General features: G+C 41.1%; 1 protein-coding gene across 11 annotated transcripts; it reads left to right on the forward strand.

Moving 5' to 3' along the window:
* Positions 1–3,287: 3,287 nt before the first annotated feature.
* lrrfip2 (leucine rich repeat (in FLII) interacting protein 2) lies at positions 3,288–23,128 on the forward strand. 11 transcript variants are annotated; one of them, XM_040139112.1, is made up of 27 exons: positions 3,288–3,520; positions 4,768–4,928; positions 10,628–10,714; positions 11,170–11,229; positions 11,899–11,958; positions 12,102–12,140; positions 12,343–12,414; positions 13,337–13,384; positions 13,514–13,582; positions 13,802–13,891; positions 14,488–14,544; positions 14,939–14,992; positions 15,124–15,180; positions 15,700–15,771; positions 16,074–16,187; positions 16,615–16,656; positions 17,122–17,253; positions 17,723–17,794; positions 18,699–18,869; positions 19,000–19,092; positions 19,535–19,627; positions 20,356–20,457; positions 21,248–21,380; positions 21,605–21,775; positions 21,874–21,953; positions 22,091–22,195; positions 22,278–23,128. In XM_040139112.1, the coding sequence occupies exons 2-27, from the start codon at positions 4,839–4,841 to the stop codon at positions 22,386–22,388; spliced, it is 2,274 nt and encodes a 757-aa protein (XP_039995046.1). In that variant the 5' UTR covers positions 3,288–3,520; positions 4,768–4,838; the 3' UTR covers positions 22,389–23,128. The 11 variants fall into 11 exon arrangements, with proteins under 11 accessions (XP_039995046.1, XP_039995048.1, XP_039995047.1 ...); XM_040139114.1 differs by lacking the exon at positions 15,124–15,180 and having other exon boundaries at positions 3,289–3,520; XM_040139113.1 differs by lacking the exon at positions 14,488–14,544 and having other exon boundaries at positions 3,289–3,520.
* The last annotated feature ends 259 nt before the right edge of the window (positions 23,129–23,387 follow it).

A 23,387-nucleotide genomic window follows, 5' to 3' on the forward strand; every position in this document is an offset into this window, starting at 1 on the left:
GGTGACAGTAACAGAGGAGGAGAACACTGGCAAAGACAAAAGGTACTAAAGAGAAAGACAAGGAGATATTCTCAGGTTTGGTGCAGCTGAGTACACGCCTGTCTATCCCAGGAAAACAAACAGAGTGTTTGAATGTTCATGAATTAAAAGGGCCATAAAACTAGACAAACACACTTAATCACTGTCTGGCTGTTTTTAGGCCTTCTCTTTTTCTCCATTACTTCCACTTATGGCTTGTAGATTAATATGAACACGTCTCTTACATTTCTTACCGCTGAAATTCAAGTCCCAAATCACGCGGTTGGTTATTTTGTCTTGTTACAGTAAAATACATTGTAACAGGTCTTAATAGAACCAGCAGTGTCAGATTTCCAAACAGCAGACTTCACAATGTTATGTATGTTAGCAGAATTTTCTTGTCCATTTTCATATGAAGGCTGTCCGCTCTGTCAACACTGCAAAGGCCACAGTTGTAATTACTGTTATTACAGTTTGATCGGCAGTTGCGTAACTGAATCCAATGTTATGCATGTGTTGTCTATTTAGATGTGATCCTTTATCATTATGACTGTGAAAGATGGTTAATTAGTGCTTAAAATGATGACTACATGGAAAGTTTACCAGGAGTGGTGGCATGGAGACTGTATGGCTGATGCTGTCTCTGGGTTAAGACTCCAGTAAACTCTGTCTGCACGGTAGCAGAGAGGGGTGATCAGAGACAACAGTCATTAACTTCCTGTAATGAGGGAGAATAATACAGCAGCAGTGTGTGTGTGTGTGTGTGTGTGTGTGTGTGTGTGTGTGTGTGTGTGTGTGTGTGTGTGTGTGTGTGTGTGTGTATTTGCCTGCCTGTAACCTGTGTTATGGTTGTCAGTCAGGGGATTCCCATGCAGGTCCTGCAGCTTTTCTGAATGAAAATCCCCCTGTTGCCTAAAAAGAAAATATAAAAGAGACCAGGCATCCATAATGTTTGCACTAGTGCCATTGTTCATACTGTTGGCAATAGAAATTATTCTGCTGTGCTGCACTCACATAAATGCTGGCTCATGTTTACCATGTACACCAGTACAAAAACAAAAAGTTCAAACTATTTTTCATTCTTTCATTATCTTTAGCTATGTTAATGTAGTTTCTTTACTTACCACAATATTTATATAACAGATTACTTTAAATTTCTCATTTTTGTTACAATAAATATAAGAATAAAATCTTTGAAACACAATTCTGTCCTCAAGCATATCTATTTACATGTGGTGTAGATACAGAGCCTACAGTATGTCATTTCAAACAAACAAGAAGAAATCATTATCCGCTCCTGCCCTCTTGTGGACAAAATGTAAGCAGTCCATACAGTAGACTGGCATCCACTGGTGATCTGGTTCAAAAGGAACAGGAATCTGTACTTTTAATTTATAAACTATATACGGACCAGTTAAAAATTAAAGGAGAATCCAACATGAAGTGTCTAGTAAGGTGTTGGGCCACCACAGGCCCCAGAAAAGCTTCAGTGTGCTCTACTGGAGGAATGGAACACCACTCTTCCAAAAGATGTTCCCTCATTTGGTGTTTGATGATGGTGGTGGAGCGCCGTCCAACATAGCATACGATTCACATCATTTTCACATTCCTCAAACCATTCAGTGGCCCCTCATGCCTTATGGATGGGGGCGTTGTCTTCTGGGAAGAGACCATTACCATCAGGGTAGAAATTTTCATCATAGGATAAAGATGATCACTCTGGACAACTTTGTATTGATTTGCAGTGACCCTTCCCTCTGAGGGGACAAGTGGACCCAAAGAATGACAGTAAAATGGCCCCCACAGCATAGCAGAGCCACCAGATCCCCTCACTGTAAGGGTCGAGCACTCAGGCCTGGACCGTTCTCCTGGTGTACGCCACACATGCACTCGTCCACTTGTTGAGAACATGGTGAAGGATGACTCATCTGACCAAATCACTTTTTTCCAAAACTCTTTGGACCAGTGCCTTTGGTTTTTTCACCACTGAACTCTCAAAAGTGCGTTCATCTTTGTAATGAGGGGTTTATGTATTGGATCCCTACTAAAATATCCCTCTCCATGTAACTGTCGACGGACTGTTCTTGCTGACACAACCTGATGACGTCCTGCACTGACATTCTCAGTCAGTTGAGGAAGAGTTGCTCTGCTGATTTTTCCTTCTATATCGCACTGATGCACAAGCATCAGAGTCATCAAATGTGCCTGTGGACCACAATAACTGAACCTATTTTCTGACGTCTTGCCCATAGATCTAAATGCAGATGTCACTTTAGTCACTGGTCCTACTGAAACACCAACCAGATGAGCAGTCTTTGTGACTGAAGCTCCTGCCATCTGTGCCCCAACAATGAAACCTCTTTCAAAGTCCTTTTTCTTTTTGCCATCTTGATTTGTATCACGATTTAACTGGGCCTGCTCAGCATTTTTATACAGGCCACAGAGCATGATTGGATGTTAACTGTTTAATTGTACCCTGCATTGCACCTGTGTGGAAACATCTGCATTCGTTATGTTCCTCAACTCATTTATTCAGGGTTTTCCGTTTTGTCACCCGTCTTTATATTAGTTAGTTATCAGCTATACCTATTTAGCGACCTGTACTAACAAATAAAATGTGGTGCTGTACTATAATTGCATTAAATAAAATAAATAAATAAATAAAATCTTGTTCACTCTATGGATGGAAAAAATTACCAAAATATCCTACTCAACATTCTGCCAAAAATGGAATTCTTTATTATATACTCTATAATTATACCAATTTTTCTGATGTGAAAAGGTCAAAGTAGAAAATGGGCGAATTTTGACGTTGCATATGACATTAGGCTACTTAATACAGGAAAAATTACCTGGAAAAAGGAAACATACTCTTATAGATTGGATTTTAAAGTTATCTAGGCTTAAAACAATTTATATGCTGAAATGATCTTTGTTATTTAAAAAAGACTCTTCTCCAGGTAATTTTAACAATGAGAGTCATGTATAGCTTGAATATGGATCAAATGGGAACCAACTACGGATTGTCAGAACCAATAAACTGTCTATTACAGATGGGTATTTATATGGTAACAGTAATGCAAGCAGTTTGCGTCATTGCTTGGTGACAGTTTCCATGCTGTCAGCCCCTAAAAGCTAAATCCCGGAAAGTCGCTTCGTATGTAGTTATGCAAGAACCATTAACTACCACTCCTCGGAAAAGCACTCTCTCCCAGTCGGGCACAAACCTTGACTTGGTGATTTGTCTGACTGTCCTTGAAGGCAGCATCACACCCAAATTTTTTTTCCCAACATCCGGGTGCTTTGGAGCTAACCAGTGTGTGTGGAAACTAGGTAAGGAGGGCAGTGGAGAGCGGTAGAAAGGCGGACTGATGACAGCTGTCAGTGTGGACAAAAACACAATCAATCTCTGAAGAGAAGCCGAATGGCTCTCCCCTAAACCTCCAGGAGAAAAGGGACAACACCTTGGCACTATCGCGGGTTATTAAAAGGTGTCGCGAAGGTAAAAAATATGTATTTTTGGGATATGAAATGTGACGGGAGGATCAGTGCCAGTTTGCTCTGTTTGTCTCTCAGGAGAGTCGAGGTTACCCCTACTGGCTACCCAAGCTAACTATCCAGCTAAACAGGTCAGCTAGCCTTGGCTCCCTGTGTTGTCTTCGGTGCTGGGGGTCATCGCCGTGGGAAGGACATGTCCGGATAGTTGTCGTTTTTGTAGAGCGTTAGCTTCGGTGGAAGCACAATAAGAAGGGTCCTTAAAAGGGTAACTTTTTAATGGGAATTTCAGGGGGATGAAATGCTAGTTAGCGCCCGTAGTTAGCTTGCCAGGAGCTGGCTAACATCAGTCAACGTTAACAGTAGTATAATTGATTAGCTAACGCTAACAGGGCAGTACATTGGTGTAACTTCAGCTTTAACGTAGCTGGTGGTTATTATCCCTATGCCTCAATGGACATAGTATAGGGACAGTAATGTTTGCTTTGTTAGTGGGTGGAAAATTGTTCGAGCAAACTAACAATAACTTATGTTGTCATTTGAATGATCCCAATTCATTGATTTGCTAGCCAGCGTTTCCGGAGTGGTCAGACTGTTAATTTTGAATTTTGAATCCATGGGGTTTAGATCAGCAAATGTCTACAGGGAGTGCTCATTCTTCGCTTGGGTCGTCTGACTCAGCCGGGTCCTAAACTAGGCGTTTTCCACCCTGTCTGTACCAGCCAGCTACAGTGCTGTTCTATCGATGCGATCCGTTAACTTTGATATTGCCTAGATATCCATCAGACAGATGTTATCATGTTGATGATATTGGAATACTATTATAGCAGCCGTTGACGCAAGCCAAATTAGTGAACAATCGTGGGTTCAGATCAGTTTCAGACGTAGAAGTTATTGTTATCATCCCTCTGTAGACCTCATTAGCTGTTCGTTATTGGAATGTAATATTAAAATGCTGATTTACAAAGTTGCAGTGGTCCTGCATGTCACATTTAAAGCTGGTTCATGTCAGCAACAACTGTTTATCCAAAGCCCTTGTTGGTGCCATAGGTGACTGACTGTCGGTTTTTGCAGGAATGGAAGTAAGAGTTAGGGAGTGTACGGGTTGTTAGTGAGTCCATAAAGCCATAGACAGTGAAGCGTAGTTGAAACTGGAGACAGCCCTAATGCACATGTCATATTATTCTGACTCTAACACTTGACTTTATTTACCGCCATGTTGAAGCTTCTTTTTCCTCTACTTTTTATCTCTAGGTATTTACATACACTCTTGTGTATTTTCTGGCCTTATACATCACTGGTGGAGCTACAGTTGCAGAGGCAACATGGGGACACAAGGCTCTGGTAGAAAGCGTGCCCCTCTGAAAGATCGGTTCTCAGCAGAAGATGAGGCCTTGAGTAGCATTGCCCGAGAGGTAAGTTCATACCCCATCACATACACCCGGTTTGTCCAGTTTGGAGCATAGTGGGATGAACCTGGGTTACATTCTCCCTATATTGCTATAATCATGCATTGCTGAATCAATACTAATATTATTTTGTCCAGCTCAGGTTTTCTTGTTTATTCTCATCCAGATAATGGGCTCTTCAAGCATAGGTAGAGGATTGATTTGTCAATCTCTGATGTTGTTAATTTAGGCAGCAGCATCATCACATTTTAAAATAAAGGGAACATGAGTAGACTGTTGAAACCGTTATCAGCACTCATATGATTGTCTGACACTGCACCATGGCCAAAAGAGAGACCTTTTAAACTAATACATATTGATGAAATGTTTTACCAAAACCTGAAAATGTTTATGTTTATGAAGGCTAATTTTAGTTCTGTAACCCTTATCACATCAGTGTCACTACTTAAACCAAAGAAAATACTTTGATCAACTTCCAAGTGTTATGTTTTTAAATTGTGTGAAAATATTGAAGAAAACTTAAGTATTTAAAGTAATTATATCATTTTTAAAGTTGACTTAATATAAAATTCAAATCCAATCCAAATTTGGTCAACTTTTGCTCAGCAGTTTCTTTACATTACAGTCCAACAGGCAGTTAAGCGTTTGCTCTAATGATTGTGAAAATTATTCAGCTAGCATCTTTCAAACACAGATAGAACTTAATCATTATTCTGTACTTTTGAAAACCTAATGATTTGGAACAGCATTATGATATTTTGATCAAACTAAGAAATGGATCAGAAGTATTGAAAATGAGGTCAGGGATTAAGAAAAATTAAGTCATTCTGACGATGATTGACAGTTGTGCAGGTTTTTTTTTAAGGACATAAGCCAAAATTTAAGATTTGATCACAACTCTATAGATTGTAAGCCAGCTTTGAAAAAACTGAAATATTAGGGCACATATCAAATCGGCCTACCTTAGTCGTCTGTCTGTGAATATTAGGACTAGATTCAGATTTTAATGCAGAGTCCAATAGATCAGCAGATGATGTGTCATATGTCAGACTTTAGGCTTGCTTACAAAACTCTCGGCCAGTTGTTTAGTCAACCAGAGACAGAAAGGTATACTGAATCTGTTATGCAACCAATTATGTTAATTTGAAGTGTGCTAGTCCAAGTTGTGTCAGTAAATGGGCCTCTGAAGCATATCAAATATGTGGATATTCAGGTTTTGCTAGTCAATTGGTTTTTTAACCCAAGCAAGCGGAGACAGCTGGTTTGGACCACAGAGAGATTTTCTTGACTTGTAGTGTTTTTGTTTGGGGGTGGGGGGGCATGGGCAGGGGCAGATGAGAGAAGCTGCCTGGCCTGTAACAACTTGCCCAGGGTTTATTCCATTTTGTTCCACAGCAGGGCTGCCATTCCTTTGCCTTTTTTCCTAGAATGGGGTAGTTAAAAACATTATACATAAAGATCATTTTTCAGAGTTTAAAGGGGGGTTGTTTTTTTTGTTTTTTTTTTAAGTTTGGTAGGCATAGATAAAATGGCCACATTGTCTGCAGATTTATTGTGAAGGTTTTAGATCAAGTCAAATGATTTATTGCTTTTACAAGTGGAAATGTAACACTGGATAAATCAGTTTTTCATTCATATTTTCCTTGGCCCACTTTTAAGAATGCTTCATCTGTGCTGTTTGAAAGCTGTGCAGTGCCTCATTCTTGGGCACTAAGCACAAGGCTCCATTTGCACTCTTTATAGTCCTGCAGGCCAATCATAGAAACATGAGTCATCTGACCCTCCCAGTCAAGTCCTAAATCTGAATCTCTTTGTGGAGCAAACCAGAGATTAGATCAACTGTGCAGGGAGTTCATGGGGTCAGCGTCTAACTTGTTGCACATCACCACCCTCCCAAACAAATCTTCAAAACACTTCAGCTTCTGCTTAGTGTTTTCTGTGCCTGGTTAAGAAGAGTTAAAGCCTGCCTGCCTGTGCTTGGCACGGATCTCCGCTGAAAATGACTCTAAATTTGAGCCTGCACTGTCACCAGCTTCTTACATTACTGGACAGTCAGTTATGAATACCAGCAGCTTGCTTACAAATCTGACTGTGGCCAAGCGTTAGAATTAGATGATCATCTCATACCGGTTGTGCCTCAGATTAGGATCTAAGGGAGCTAATGGTACTTGAACATGGCAATCATTGACTTTTCTTAGTATACGGAGGGAGTGTGTTTGTGTCTAATCCGTAGTTCATAGTCCATATGATTTTTATTTGTTGTATCAACAAGGCGCTAATGCTATTGAAGGTGTCACACTTTCTTTTATCGTATGAGACTGTTTAGGCCACAGAGAACAAAGCACATACCTAAGGGCCTGTTAATAACTGGACAAGGACTGTCAATTTGATCCAACTCCCTGATTATGTAAGCTTTTTAAGAGTTGTATTTTGTTGTAAAACTAAGAAGTGTATGTCTTATTAAAGTACCACATAAAACACCAAGCCATCACCATGTTTAAGGACTGGTCTGATGTAATGTTAAAGGAGAGGTCCGTTTAGTCATTTACATAACATAGACCACTCTAGTGTACATAGAGTGACTGTACAAGCTTATTTTTAAAACTGACTATCTATGTATCTAAACAAATCTACCACTTTGTAGGAGCATTTCTGCATTTAAACATCTATTTTTTTTTTTTTTTTTCAGGATATTAATGTACTCCATTTACAGCAGCATTAACAGCATTATCTGCACCTTCCATTTAATGTATGCATTGTACGTGTATTTCTTACCAATGAAGCTGGAGATGCTTAATGCATTTACTAATTATTTAATTTTACATCATAAGTTTGCTGACTGCAAGTTCTAGTGCAGTTTCAATAGTGGAATATTGTGTTGATTATTTTGATTAGTGGTTAATCTGTTGATTAATTTTTGATTAATTGTGTAGTTTCTTACAACTTTCCAGAGCCCAGATGTGTCCAAGTTTCTTGTTTTGTCCTTCCAACACTCCCAAACCCCCAGACAGTAATTTTTAATATAATTTATAGTTATATAAAACGTTAAAAGTAGTAAATCCCTATATCTCTTTGGAGCTACCCTAACTTGGGTATTAGCTGGTATTTATCATACTCTGTGACTCTGAGTGCTCCAGGTGATCTCATGGTGGACTGCTGGACTCCTATTGCCCATAGTGCTGGAGGTGTGTTTGATGGCGAACTTCTGCTGCTCAGGTTACCCTCCCAGCCCCATGATGTGGCTGTCGGAGAGCTGGGGCCGGATGGGCCAAGCTATAGATAGGACAGAGACAGAGAGCTCAGCTGTGCTGCTGTGCAGAGCAGGTCATACTGTCAGACAGCTCGACAGGTGCAGTGCACAGGGCCAGCCGTCTCTCCTGCTTTCTCATTCAAGCGCTCTCACAACTTAACTTCCTTTTTCACCTAGTACAAATGTATGAATGCACACAGAGTAGCCATAGGGAATAGCTACTCTGTGTAGCCACATGGCATATACACTTGCAAAACAATGTTTAACCATAAGTGTTTCATAAATCTTACATAGTGAACTAGATCTTACACAGGAATCACATATCTTTGATGATATTTGTTGACATCAATCAGTGATGGTGAAATTTAAGAGTTGTGTATTAGCTATACAGACATGAATGTTTTTATGTGATAGTCATCATTTTATCTCACTCATCACCTCAACTTTCCCAAACAGTATCATGCAGGGTCATGGTTTTCACTCCTTGCCTTTCTTTGGATATGACTGTAAAACAAGATGGTTATTGTACTAAACTGAACTAAACTGTCCAACTGAATACAGGTTAATTCCTCCTACTATTAAAGTCTACCTAAACCTCCACCACAAGTGTCTTTTTCTGTTTTTATATTCAAAATTTGGTATTAACTAGATTTAAACAATCCTTTCACACAACAATAGATGTATAGGTAGAAAGAATCTGAATTTGGGGTGGTTGTTCACCATTACTATAAAACGATGTTTCTTCACTCCAGGCTATTATTGAAACAGGAATAGCCTATGCCCACAGGCCTTCTATTCTGGCAGTGCAGATAAGAAATTGCTGGAATGCTCAAAGTGTGTGTCTGCAGTGAGATACACACCATGCGCAGTATTTATGGACTGTCTTGTAGTTAGAGATAAAGGGCTGGGTTTCATTAGCAAGTGTGCCATTCTTTAGTGGTGGGATGTTTAGTTTTCAAGCATGTGCAGTATTTAATTAGTAATCGGGACGTAATGGAAGGATAGTCTACGTAGACTCCGCAGGGCTGAGTAGGGACTCGCCTAAATTAGCCCCTTCTGCTGAGGTACACTGTAAAATTAGCTCCTGTTCATATTCTGACTCAGTCGGGGGAAAATTCTGGGATGACTCTTCTCACTTTTCCCCCAGAGGAGAGTTTATTGGGCTTAGTTTAGCTTTGACTTCGACTTGTTTGTACTTCATAAGGTTCAGCTAGTTAGATATTGTAAAATCGCCTTCATGTTTACTGACTGAGCAAAACCACACTATTGTGAGTCACTTTGTTTTCTCTTAATACTGTCCTTCTCTGTCAGTTTGTTTGTGCACTATTGGCATCTCCCACATCAAGGCTTTAAATTAACCCGCCTGAAACTGATCGTTAACACATGTTGTTTGTGATGAGGCATCCCAAGCACTCGCTGTGGACAGGATAACAGAGCTCACAGAGGAAACTGGTCAACTAGGGCACACTACAGTATGGACTTGTTTGTTTTTTTGTTTTTTGTTTTTTGTTTTTTCTTTCTTTCCGCTGAAATGGTGTTCAGTTTTTGATTCTGTTTAGTTGTTTTGTGATGTACTAACAGGTTTTTCTGTTATTTGGTCCAGTCTATTTACTGTATATCAATGACGGTAGGCTAAAGTACATAGTGCTGAACTGTATTGCATTTTACAGAGAAAGAGCTTTCTGTAAAATGCAGTACAGTTCAGCATTATGCACTACATCCTCCAAAATGAACATAAAGTTGAATCAGCAACTCTCTAAAACAAAAACAAAACATTATAACTTGGATGTAGGTAGGATTTATTGGGGAACTATGCACTGTATTAGACTATATTAGTTTTACTTAGGTGTACTTGATAAACTGCCAACTCAGACTATCCTCTAGCATTAACATACTGCAATTTCTTGTTACTTATCAAAGTGTACAGCAATACCAGTATAACTGAGCTAATACTGGAGTAGGTTTTTGGTACAAGGAAAGGTATTAAAGACTTGACGCATTATTCTGATGCTGCACATTACCATCCTCTAAACTAACTTTAATATCTGAGAAAACAAAGCAGTTCTTATTTTTAGGATCTTTTTTTAATTTTAATTTTATTTTATATATTTTTAAATATCCTAATAATAAACCACACCAATCAGCACTACCATAAAGTCAGCCTCATCATCAAAGGGTTGGGTAATTTGGTTCCAGCAAGGGGAAGAAGCTGGACTCTCATAGGCCTTGACAGTGACACTTAAGAGACTGTAAAGAAATGAAATCAAGGCATGTGAACATTTTCCAGTGGAAGCGGATGAATTAAGTACCCAAATATACTCATGTTAAATCTACTGTGTGATTGTTTTTTGATTTAAACTGTCCACTCCGTTGAACTTGGGCGTGTCCTTAGAGAGGGGCACCTTTACCACTTTCCATTCACGGCTAACAAGCGTGTTCATGTTGTGTCTCACAGGCAGAAGCGAGGTTGGCAGCGAAGAGGGCAGCCCGGGCAGAGGCCAGGGATATTCGAATGAGAGAACTTGAACGGCAGCAGAAAGAGGTATGCAACACAAAATGGACCTGACTGGCAACGATGCACTGTGACCATTATTCAACCCAACAAGCGAGATAGTGTAATGTCCCATAACTGCTGCTCTCAACACAGATCAGCTGGAGAATGAATATGGAATTTGGCCTTCTTCTATCCTGTATATTTGTTGTTTTTACATGTACTCTGGCCAGATACTAGAGTAACTAACTCAGTTTTTGCAAGCTGCTTATCTGCATCCATAGTCACTGGTGCAGAGGTGCTGCTTCTTGAAAGAAATTTTTAGATTGATCTGATCGTTCATATACAAAACCATACCCACAGAAAGAAAAATGCAAGTGCTGCATGTCCACAGATGTAACCAAAATTTCTATTCCTGTACTGAATGTCACCCAGTTTTTACATTTTCATAGTTTTGAGTGAAGTATGATTGTATGTTTTTCCTGGCATTTCCTCCCTCTATCCAGCTTTCTTACCACTCATCTGGCAGTAGCAACAGAAAATGGGGTCAGATCCACCAGTGGATGGTAGGAGAGCAAGAGAGTGTTGCAGCCTCACAGTCCACTAACGGCCTGTTGTGTGGGACTGAGCCCCAGTCAACCCTGACCGTTTACACTTGACTCACAGACTACACTGTACCTCACTGTGGAAATATGCCTGAGCAGTGTATTTGCTTTGGAGACACCGTAATCTGTGACTGCGTGTATCTGTAGAACAGGCTTTGGCTTTTGACTTTATTTAGAGTGGGCGAGTCTGCATGCAAGAAGGTGGTTTGGACATTGAGCCATACTCCTCCAACCTCCAGCTACCTCAGAAATGATGGATGGTTTTGAATGTTAATGAGCCAGTTTTGCATGGAATTAATCTGTATGTGTGTTGGTGTATGGACACAGTGAGAGAAGCAGAGCTTTTTAGTGTGCACTGTTATGTTGCCTTTTTAAAGAACAGATGAGACAAAAATGTGCAGTATATTTGCTGTTCTTGTATATCATTAATTTTGCTGTGGTGCTTAAAGAGAATAACATTTGCGAATGTTTGACATCCATTTGGTTATAAACATAATGACAGAAGTTGTTTTGCATGGTTTGGGCTTTGCATAGCAACTGTTAACCATTGCAGTGACCTTATTCACCCCTGTGATTTAGCCTCTCTACTTTCACCCCATAATTCTTACCAACTTTCCTTCCTGACTCCAGGCTGACACAGAAAAAGCCAGAGCCTCTAGTAGTAGTAGATCCAGCAGTCGTCATCGCCGGGTCTGTATCTCCCCCACACACTTCCTCTTTGTCTGCCTATATTTCCTTTCTTATGTCTCCTTTAATCCTGCAGTTAATCTCTCATCACCCATGTTCCTCTCTTTCTGCTTTTCTGCTGTGACTCCATGTTTCCACATTAACAGGGGCTGGATGATGATGTCATGTCAGTCCGCAGCTACAGGGTGCGTACATAATACACCCCTGCCAGTTTTATCAAGACTGTGCTCTCATAGGGGCACGCTGAAGTGTGAAAGCCATTGTTCTTGTTAGGAAAGCACATGCTGAATGAATACATCGGGTTGAAATACTTTTTTTGGGTCATAGCATACTTGTCCTACAGAAGATTTGTCATAATGTTTGCCTTTGTCTGTTTTTACTTTGAAGTCAACGTCATCAGCAGTACGTGACTTGGGCTCTAGTAGAAGTCGATCCAGTTCCCGTAGAAAAGATGCCTTGGTGCGTTGTGTGTGCATGTGTGTGAGAGCATAATTTATAATTGTGTAGAGTTTGGAGCTTGAGTACCTGGATTCGCAGCATGTAACCAGAGTCCAGGTCTGGCTAACTTCATTATGCTAAGCAGAACTAACTTCTGTAGTATGTGCAAAGTATGTGCTCAACAAAAATCAGAGTTTTCAGATTTTCTTGATCCTCCCTTCTTCAACACGTGTCCTCTTCTTGTGCTCCAGTTATACCCTTTTCATGCTAGAGATTCGAATATGACAGATGAGGTTATACCTGGAGGGAGACATGGCATTGAGGCGAGATTGTTGGAAAGATCTGTTTCACCTTCTTTTCCCCATCTCCCTGTATCATTCTCGAATACGTTGCTGTGTGATTCTGATGGACTGACTAAAGTTTGATTTAGAAGTTTCATAAAGTGAAACATTTCTCAGCTTCTAAATTTCCATCGTTGTTGTGCTGGAAAATTTGTACGTTGACAAGACATTTGGGCAACGGCAAACAACAGTATGGACACAGAAACACATTGCCAGTAGCGGTTTTCAACAGGATTAGATAGACAATAGAAGTGCTGATAGACTGCGTTTGTACCCACTCATAAAAAAAAGTTAAACTTTAGGCTGACTCTGCTTTTTTAACATCACATTTGCTTTACATAGTAACATCACACAACCATTGTGATTGTCTTTGATCCTTCACTGTGGCCTTGCCAAGGTGCAGAAAAATAAATGGTTTGCCTTGTCAGCTGCTGTGTTGGATTACTCAACCTACTGTACACCTAACCTAGCGTTAGTAAGACATATGAAATGTGTTTTGCCAGTACAGACCTAAGACCTCCTCTAACCAGCTGTGCTTAGAGCTTCTCAGATGTTTGACTGTCTTCTCATCATAATTCTTATGAGTCCTGTTGTCTTTTCAGTCCGATGGCCTCTCCACTAGCTCCGTCCTCAAGAGTACCCGCTCCACTGTATGTACATGTGTGTCGATCATCCATTTATTACTGCCCTAGGCTTTTTTTCTGGATCTTTGTCTCATTTTAAGTTGGGTTTTGTTTTTTTTTTTTTTTTTTTTTGGTATATTTTTCTGTGCTGAACAGAGTTCTGTCTACAATGACCTGTATGGCCATAAAAAGGCTTCATCCAGCACCTCGAAGAAGGGCCTGCTGGTCAGTGTGCTCTCTTAGTGTTGATGTCTCTGCTGCAGCCTCGAGCATGGAGGCAGTGTAGATTAACAATAGTGGTTTGCAGTGATGATTTACTGTTGATGTTTACCCCCGATAAAATTTACTTTTTATTAGAAGTGTCACATAGACGTCTGACACTGGAGGCTAAAATATGTTATGTCAGTCTTTGTTTGAGGTCATTTCATGTAACTACTCTTCCAGACTGGTCTGTACCATGATCAAAGAAACAACACCAGCCTAACGAAGACCAAACCACCACCTCTACTCTCCACTTCCACCTATCAGCCACGGGTCAGTCCTCCTCTGAGTGCTGTCAAAGTGTTAGACTTTTTATACACAGGCTGGTGTGTTTAAAGGACACCCAGTGAAACTGAATGCCAGTTGAAGCAGTGTACTTTTATCTGCGTGGTCTAGTGTATTGGACATTTATACTTGTTTATACTTGTTATACAGCTGCAATAAGGGCTATTTTTTGTGTGTCATAAAAGGATCCAAGCAAAGAGAGAAACATGCTAATTGTACATAATGTTGCCTAGTTATGTTGTAGAAAGCCAAAGCTTGACTTTTGGAATGAGATATCTATCCACTCTACAAAAGTTGTTACGATCATTTGAATTCATGTAAATTGCTGACTGACTGACAAAAGCGGTGCTCTATCAGTATTAAAAACAGTAGACAGTGACAATGTCACCTCACCTCACCTCACCTCACCTTACTTCACCTCCACTCAACACTCAGCTGAAGGACCTAAATGCTACAGGGTCAGCAAAACATTCATCCTGTTTCCACTTGCTGCAGCTCTTTAATGTCTCTCCACCTCACATTCCTGCTACAGCCCTCCTCTGTCCTCTAAACTGACATTTCCCTGCTCCCTTCCTCTCTGACAGGCCACCACTTCCTTGTCCTCCATCACTGGCACGGGGCTGTCTCGCAGCTACAGCATGGTCAGTTTTCTGTCCACTGGGTGACCAGCATCTCTCTGCATGCCTCTAGTTACATTCGGAAGTAGACCTCCCCCCTCTTTTGTGGCCAAATACATCTGATAGGATGCCCAGCAACTTATATTTAGCTCCTGGACACTCTGAGGACTTGGGGGTGGCCAGAGATTTGTGCTTCAGTTAGATAAGACACATGTTTGTGTGAAACTAGGGCTTTTGTTCTACAACACTGAAACAAATTGATGTTGGAAATAATGGGTGTTTCTGTTTCTGCATGCAGTTTCTGTTGCATTGGGCAGAGAAAGTCTTTTTACTCAACCTACTTAGCTAGTGCGTCAAAGATTACTGTTCCCTCTCGTGTTTTGCTGAGTCCTGCATTGTCTCCCACGTGTGCCCTCAGGCCTCTATTTACGACGACACTGGTCTTTACGGCTCGGGCTACAGTTCAAGAGCTGTAAGTCTTCTGAATGTCTGTCAGACAGCGTTTCAGCAGTGTCACCACCACAGCTGCGTGCTGTTGTGCCTGTGGCCTAACCTGTGTATTCATGCTGATCCCCTGTCCTGTCCTCCTCCTCCCATCCACAGCCCTCTGAATACAGCTGGTACTCCTCTGGAGCCAGCTCCACTCGCAGCAGCCCTGTGGTGAGCACCTTATATCCACCGCCACCCAGCATGATGTCAGCTAACACCACACACATGTACACCAACTGCTAACAGGGTCCCCTTCGCCCCCTCTCAGCACCAGGCTTCCCTCCTCCTCCTGTGGATAATGTTGACCACTCATACCAAACGGGCTAGAGTTTGCTTTAGGGGACAGCATCCTAATTGACACTAAAGCGTGTGAGCTGAGCTGAGCAGTACTGTGCTGTGTAGCCTAAGATGTTGTAGCAAAGTTGTCTTATCTGACTTAGTTTCAGTTGGTGCATTTGATTAAATTATCCTAATTGCATGAATTGGCACTACTTATAGGTTTACAGTTTTTAGAGTAATCCAATAATCAGTTTAATACAGAGACTGCTGCTGGATGTCTGCGTGTTGCTGTTTGAACAAGACGTGTGTTAGAGAAAGCCTTGGGCATGCAGCCACCCTTTACTTCACTTTGTCTCCTCATCATGTGCGTGTGTGTGCTTGTGTGTTTGTATGTGTGCGTATTCCTCTCAGTCTACCTCGGATGATGACACCGTCAGCAGTGTGTCCCAGGAACGCTTCAGCAGGGGCCGCAGGGACAGTGTGGTGAGCTGTAGGCCCTGGGCTGTGAAAAATCTAGACTGATGCTGTTCTGTCACAGTTGTTGATGATCTAGTAATCAAAGCTTTTTCAACTGTTCCTGTTATTGTATTGTACTGCGTAAGAGTATCAGCTTCTTACCTATCATAGAATTTAAATGCTTTGACCATGAGTGATCTCTTCTGTCTGTATAGTAAATGTCATTGTTTTTCTTCTATCCTTTTACTCTCTGATGATTTTTACTCGTTGGCCCTTGTTGTTATTTATTTCTCTACCTGTCATCTTCATCCTGTGTGTGCTGTAAGCAGTCATCTGACTTCTCTGACATTAGTGAGTCGGCTGCTGATTATTTCAGCCGCTCCAACCGAAGGGGCAGTATTGTGTCTGACCTTGATGATTTGAGCATTCCAGATCTGGACGCTGTAAGTGGCTTAACTAAGCTCACAACAGTTGGTTGGGAAATGCAGTGCAACACAAATGATGGATGAATTATTTTATAACTTATGCATGATCAAAAATAACACATCCTGTGTTTTTTATTCATAACCTTATAAATGAATAGACTGATATAAGGGTAGCTGAAGTGGATGCGACTGCAGTGCTGCAGTGTGCAGCAGCATGGACTTAGAAAATATATCTTCTTGGAGTGGTGTGATTCACTCAGATTAATTTGCTTGTCTGGTTGTCAACTCTGTGAACATGCAGCACTTATCCCCGACTCATGTTTACTCCTGGACTAACTCCCTAATTTACAGATAAAGGACACAGCTCAAAGCATGACCACACAAGACGCATGGTTCTCAAAACAGTGTGCAGCTAATTCTAGAGTGCATTTTCTTTCTGTTTCAGCTGGATGAAAAATGTGACAAGCAGTATTCAGATTATAGTCGGGTGAGTGCACCATTATTTTGTATTTTACTTTATTCATTCAATATCTTCACCAAGCAACAGAATAGGTTTTCATTAGGTGTTCCGGTGATCTCATTTTATATTCACTGGCTACACATAGGGCCCAATGAAGTAGATTTCCAAAAGAATGTAACTACACACCAGAAGTCAATAGGTAAAATCCTACACTGACCTATAAAATAGTACATTAGGTAGTTAGTGTCATGGTGGCAACACATCAAGCATGATCCGGGTTTAATACACACAGCCTGTTTTGATTGTAAGCTAGTTTGTCAAGTTTATAAAATCCACTTAAGAGAGTTCCTCCCTCAGGGGGATTTAAATAGGGGCAGAATCGCTGCAGAGACCTGTTGCTGACTAACATGTCGGAGTTGTGTTGCATTTTGCTGTGCTATGCTGTTTTTGTGTTTTTTCTGACTGGAGTTCTGTGGCACTTTGGGTTTGCAGCCATCCTCCCGCTGTGCCACCCCAGGCCTCTCAGCAGCCACGCTGGCATCGCTGGGTGGCACTTCGTCACGGCGTGGCAGCACAGACACCGGTAGCGTCTATGACCCTGACACCAGTCTGAGTGAACTTAGGGTAAGGTGTACAAAACACACATTTCCAGCTCTCTATACATGTGCCTGAATAAATTGATAGAAATGCAAACGTATGGAGTAAAATTGTACTTATTTTAGACTCTGTTGGTTATCATCACATTCTTACAGTATTTTTTTAATTTATCATATATATAATCCATATGTTCTGTGTTTGAGAAAATTATATAAACATCTGTTTCTGCATATGAACCTCCCACAGCATTGCCTCTATTTTGCCCTCCCTGCTGTTCTAAGTGTCTGCTTTAACCGTTTTTTCTTGAAGTATGCACGGGAGGTCTGGATGTGACATGTGTCCTGCATAGCTGTTCCTTATACCTGGGTGGTCAAGTGTATGCCAGCTAGACTGTCTTTGAGATGGCAGCACGGGCGCTTTGTTATCTCTCCTTGATACTCCCTACCCTCTCTGATGCCCCAGTTCACCGCAACCATTCCTTCCATCTGCCCTACAGGATATCTATGAACTAAAGGACCAGATTCAGGATGTAGAAGGGCGGTACATGCAGGGGCTTAAAGAGCTGAAGGTAGAGGGGCTTGAGCTCACAGCATGCCTTCTCTTGTCCTCTGGGAGCAGTATGGCGACACTAACCCCCTGCCTTCCCACTCATACCCCTCTGTGCCCCCCTCCTGTAGCTCCTAACACCACAACCGTCTCTTTGCGTGCTCCCACTCTGAATTGTGTAATGACCCTTTCATTTGCATGATCTTCCCTCACTTCCTGTTTTGATCCAACTCACTGGTTGTGCCCTGAAATGAAGACACTCCCACAATTCAGCTCTTGTCAGAGATGTAAGAAGAAGAGTAACAAGCTCCACCTGCTGACAGATAACAGCAATGCTTTCAATTAAGAGGCTCCTCTTCCGACCAGGCTTTCATTGCCTCAGTGTTGGAAGGCCCTCTGGTTTGACTTCTCCAGTAGCTTCAACAGCTTCCTGTTCTCTTAGAAAGGACAGAGTATATTTTATTGATAAGAGTAGTTTACTAACAAACCTGACTCCTGGCTTGTTCTTGGTAGAGTTTGATAGAGCTGATGCACTTTAGCTAGACAACCTTTCATCATCTTGTTTCCTGGTTCAGTTGTAGTTCTCTCTTTCAGATCCCCATTTCAAACTATTGCCTTGTTTCACTTCTGAAAGTGATTCAATGCATTCTAATTATTGTCTGTTCAATGTCACCACTTGCACATCACATATGAGTTCCAAATGACCTGTTTTAAAATGGAAAAATACCACAAAAGGTGGTACAGAACTATTCCTTTACTTAATGTGACATTTAGAAATTATTAAAAAAAAAAGGTTTCTAGCATGTTTGGTGTGTTTAATTCGTTACAAAACCAAATTCTTTTTATAACAGAGAGACCACCTAATGCATGTAGATGAGCTTCATATGAGTTTACTCTGTTTATTAACATGCTTTTACCCATATCAGGAGTCACTTTCAGAGGTGGAGGAGAAGTATAAGAAGGCCATGGTATCAAATGCACAGCTGGATAACGACAAAGCCAACCTCATCTATCAAGTGGACACACTAAAGGATGTTATAGAGGAGATGGAGGAACAAATGGCAGAGATGAGGAGGGAGCTGGAAGAAAAGTCAAAGGTGAAATGTCACTCAATCAAGGAAAAGTTCTCAATCCTATTATGCTAAAGAAAATCATTTTCATGTGGGTAAAGTTAGAAATTATTTACATGGAATGGTTATGGCTAAAATGTTCGGTCTGTGGTTTCAGGAACTAGAAAGACAAAAGCACACATGTACAGTCCTGCAGCATAAACAAGAAGAACTGAAAGAGGGAATCCGCCAGAGAGATGAGCTTATAGAGGTGAGGCTGCCCTTACATTATGAAAATAAACTGTCTCTGCCAGTGTGACCACATCAGACTGTTATTCTGTCACCACCTTGAGAGGTGTTGGTACCTCTGTGCAGGCTGCAAAGGACACAGTGTTCTGCGGGAACTGATAAGGATAGATTGGCAGTGGCCTGCCTCTAGGTCCTCTCCCAGTGTATTGCTCTGTCTCTTCTGATGTTTAGCTCTGTTTCATTGTCCTGTCTGACTCTGAACGCTATCGTTCATTCCTCTCTCAGCATTATTTCCTCAAATTAGTCTCCTCTCAGCCCGTTTCACCTCTTTATATCTCTCATTTTTGTATCTGTATCTATTTATGTGCATTTTCACTTCTTTTGTCTTTTTTTTCCTTTCAATTTTTCCTGTTCTGTTCTTATCCTGTGCTGTGTCATCTTGTTACTGCTCAACACCACTCCAGGAGAGCCAGCGAATGCAGACTAAGTTAGATGACCTCACCAGAGAGGTGTTTGACCTGCAGGAAACTATAAACTGGAAGGACAAAAAGATTGGGGTAGGAGGTCCCACGTGGGTGCTCCGACAGAATATGAGAAGCAAAAGATGGTTGTGCTTTTCAGCCTTTAGACACAGTGTTCATCCAGCTCTTTTGCCTCTCATGCTGTCTCTGCATGATGGAGACCCTTAAGCATTAGCCTATACCAGAACCCATCCATATTCACAGTTTGGATTTTTTGCATGTCGAAATAACAGGGTTTTCAGTTTGGATCCTGCAATCTCGGCTAACAATGCAAGTGTGCAATGCATTGTGTTAAAGCTTGAGGGGGACAGCCTGCGAAATACACATTTTGTTGTTTAGGATTGTTAAGTGACTTAAGGAGAAATGTAATCCATATAATCTAGCATGACATGCATGTTCCACCTGTGGATCAGTTAGTTCATAAAGTCAGACTCAATGATGACAAATTCATACTTATGTGTAGCTTTTCACAAAGTGCAATATCAGAAAAAATGATCTCCCTCCTTACAAGCTTAGCAGCCCCTGTGCTCTGCCTCTCCTCTTAAGTTTTCCCAGTAATATTTTCTGAGAGCATGTCACCTTGTCCTCATCTATTTCTTAAGTCTGTTCCTACATCCTAGTTGTTGGCTTGAGGTGCACAATGCATGTTTGTGCATGGAACGTGTCTTGCTGTAGCACGTGGTGTTGCATTTCTGTTCAGAGTCTATCCAACTTCTCCTCTGCCTCTTCTCCTCTCTCTTGTCTTCTATCGTCCGTGTGGCCAGGCCCTAGAGAGGCAGAAAGAGTACTTTGATTGCATTAGGAATGAGAGAGATGAGCTCAGAGATGAGCTCGCTGACATCAAGGAGAAGGCCAAAGCAGGAGAGGTAGGTCCACGAAGTCCCAGAAGAAAAAACAAGGCTACAGGAATGAGTTTTTGGCTTTAGCTTTTGACTGGAAGCCATTTAATGCTATCAGACCTGCTACTGCCTCTTTGTGTCTCTTTCCACCTTATTTTCTCTGTAAAAGGTTAATCTATACTTGACCTTGAATATAGTGCACTTCATCAAATTGCTGATGGATCTGTTGTTCATAGACGGTATACACATGTTATTGTACATAGACATCACCATGGTAAGTTCCTGCGGTGGCGGAACAGTCAGCATGTTATTGTGCATACACATGGTAAATGAAAAACATAGAACACTCTGCTAAAATGTGAAAGAGCTGTTGTGCAAATGACTTTTGATTATAATGAAAGTACTTTTGAAAACCTGTCCCAACGCAGCCAGAATTTCCTTTATTATTCCTTTATTAATTATTTTGACCAGGCAAATCCTGACACATCCTGTTTGAGAACAGTTAGGCCCCAGTGTTAAGCTACATACTGCATACAGTATACACAGTACATGTGTGTCAGAAACATCCACAGTCCACTGACTGTTCAGTATCTTGTACAGATCATTGTCATTTACAGTGGCCTTTACTTTTCAAGATTTTAGTTTTCGGTATCAAAGCTCCATCCATTCATAGCGGCCAGCTGCTGGTTTGTTTGGTCACTCAGTGGTGGTGAGGGGGAGTGGTATCATCAGTGCATACCCTTTCTACCCTCTATGAAGGTTCTGCCAACAGAGAGAGTGGACCTTTTCCTCAGTAATGAGCGTTTTCTCACCACAGAAACACGGGCTGGTCATCATCCCAGACGGCACACCAAACGGAGAGGTCAACCACGAGCCTCTGTCCTCAGGGATCACTGTGGTCTCCCAGGAGGCCGCCCAGGTGCTGGAGTCTGCAGGAGAGGGCCCGCTGGGTGAGTCAGAGGATGAGTTTGATTAACGCGAAATGCCGGGATCTGATGAGGCGTGTATTTACATGTACCAAAGCTTGTAATAACTTTTTTTTCACATTTTACTGATCCTGTATTCTAACATGTTTTTCCAGGCAGCACATGCAGCAGAATGCAGTTGCTACACACTCACTTTGCTTGTTAAAGTTAACTGCATCGGTTAAAAGTATTTTCCTTCTGTTGTGTAGATGTCAGGCTACGGAAGTTGGCAGAGGAGAAGGATGAACTATTGGCTCAGATCAGGAAGCTGAAGAATCAGCTGGAGGAGGAGAGACAGAAACACTCAAAGGTGGACAGTGCGTACACAGATGGGGAGAGGATGGAGAACGGTACAGACCTACACTTTATTGAGATGCAGAGTAAGTTGGCTTTATAATTATGTATCCACACAAACATGAAATGACCTTTTGAACATTTTCTGTAATTGCAAACTTACTGGTTTCTGTTTTCTCTGTAGGAGATGCCAACAGACAGATTAGTGAATACAAATTCAAGCTTTCTAAAGCAGAACAGGAAATGGGTACAATGGAACAAAATGTAAGTGAAAAAGAAATGTCAAACCAAATAATAGTCCACATTAAATTACAGGAACATGAGCCACAGAAATATGAAAAAGTTGTAAGTTTTAGGGCTCCATGTCACCAGTTGTAATCTTTGTGCGTCTGTTTTTTCAGATTAACAGACTTGAAGGGCAAGTGTCCAGGTACAAGGCAGCAGCAGATAACTCAGAGAAAATAGAAGACGAGCTTAAAGCAGAAAAACGGAAACTTCAAAGAGAGGTAAAGAAACCGACCAACTTGCGTTTTCTAGTGTGAAACATCAGCGGGCTGAATGTAAGGTCTCTCCTCTGTTCCCCCACAGCTGCGCACAGCTCTAGATAAGATAGAGGAGATGGAGATGACCAACAACCACCTAGTAAAGCGCCTTGAGAAGATGAAGGCCAACAGGAACGCCCTTCTGTCGCAGCAGTGAGGCAAGGCAGCGTCACCACAGAAAGCCCTGCAACTCCCACCTCAGACCTCTGACTGCCATATTGCGTCTGGAGCGCATTTCCATTTTCAGCTGTAACACTTTAAGATTTGTAGCTAACCAAAAACACTTCAAAAAAAACTTGTAGCACAGGCAAAAAACTGAACTGTGTCTGTTTTTTGGTTTTGTTTTTTTTAAACCAGAAGTGTTGGTTTTCTCTGGTGAGCTGCCAGTGTTTTTGGAGGAATGACTCAGAAACTTAACCAATAAAAGTATAAAGTTGCTGGGAGATGCATCAGAGGAAATTTCTCTAGTCACTACTTAATTTTTCAGAACTTTGTACTACATCATGTTATATACGAGATTTATTTCTCTCTGGCTGGGTGCTTGGCTGTATTTTGTTTTGTTTATTATCCTTTCTTTTTTCTTTTTTTTTGATAAGTTGCATGAATGAGTATAATTATGCTTTTAAACTATTCAACCCTCACGGCTGCTCCGGCCCTGCACCTTCTCTGCTTCCCCTCACACAGTGAAGTGCCTTTTCACACTAGGAGACTGGGGGTCTGCACTGCTCAATGAAACAATAATTGTTTTAACAGGTACAGATTGATGTATTTAAAACAAAAGGTGCAGTCATTATTTGAAAATATATAGAACCAAACTGTGTCTGCTGCGGTTTCATTGAAATTTTTCAAATATTTAAAAGATTTCTTGAAAATAAATGTGTAATTTGCAGAAATGTGTATACAATCTGAATCTTCTTTGCCTTTTTATGATGCCGTTTTGCTATTTCCTCCTTTTTCGAATCTGTCGTCAACATCGTGTAGATGTTGTTCATTAGATTTGATTTCTGATACCAGTACCCAGTGACATTTCAGAATATTTAATCTCACTTGTTTTATTACAGTTGTGAATCACATTAGGAAAAGACAAGGTTGTTTTCTGCAACATGAAATTCTGAGTTTTCTTTTTTTATGTCAACTCTTGTTTCCAGATTAGTTT

Source organism: Xiphias gladius, chromosome 11, assembly GCF_016859285.1.
Source record: "Xiphias gladius isolate SHS-SW01 ecotype Sanya breed wild chromosome 11, ASM1685928v1, whole genome shotgun sequence".
NCBI lineage: Eukaryota > Metazoa > Chordata > Actinopteri > Istiophoriformes > Xiphiidae > Xiphias > Xiphias gladius.

Bases quoted from the DNA above. Each gene is read 5' to 3' on its own strand.
- lrrfip2 (XM_040139112.1), top strand. From the start codon at position 4,839: ATGGGGACACAAGGCTCTGGTAGAAAGCGTGCCCCTCTGAAAGATCGG. The intron at 13,892-14,487 runs GTCAGTCCTCCT...CCTCTCTGACAG, and splicing joins CTTCCACCTATCAGCCACGG to GCCACCACTTCCTTGTCCTC. The intron at 21,954-22,090 runs GTAAGTGAAAAA...CTGTTTTTTCAG, and splicing joins TGGGTACAATGGAACAAAAT to ATTAACAGACTTGAAGGGCA.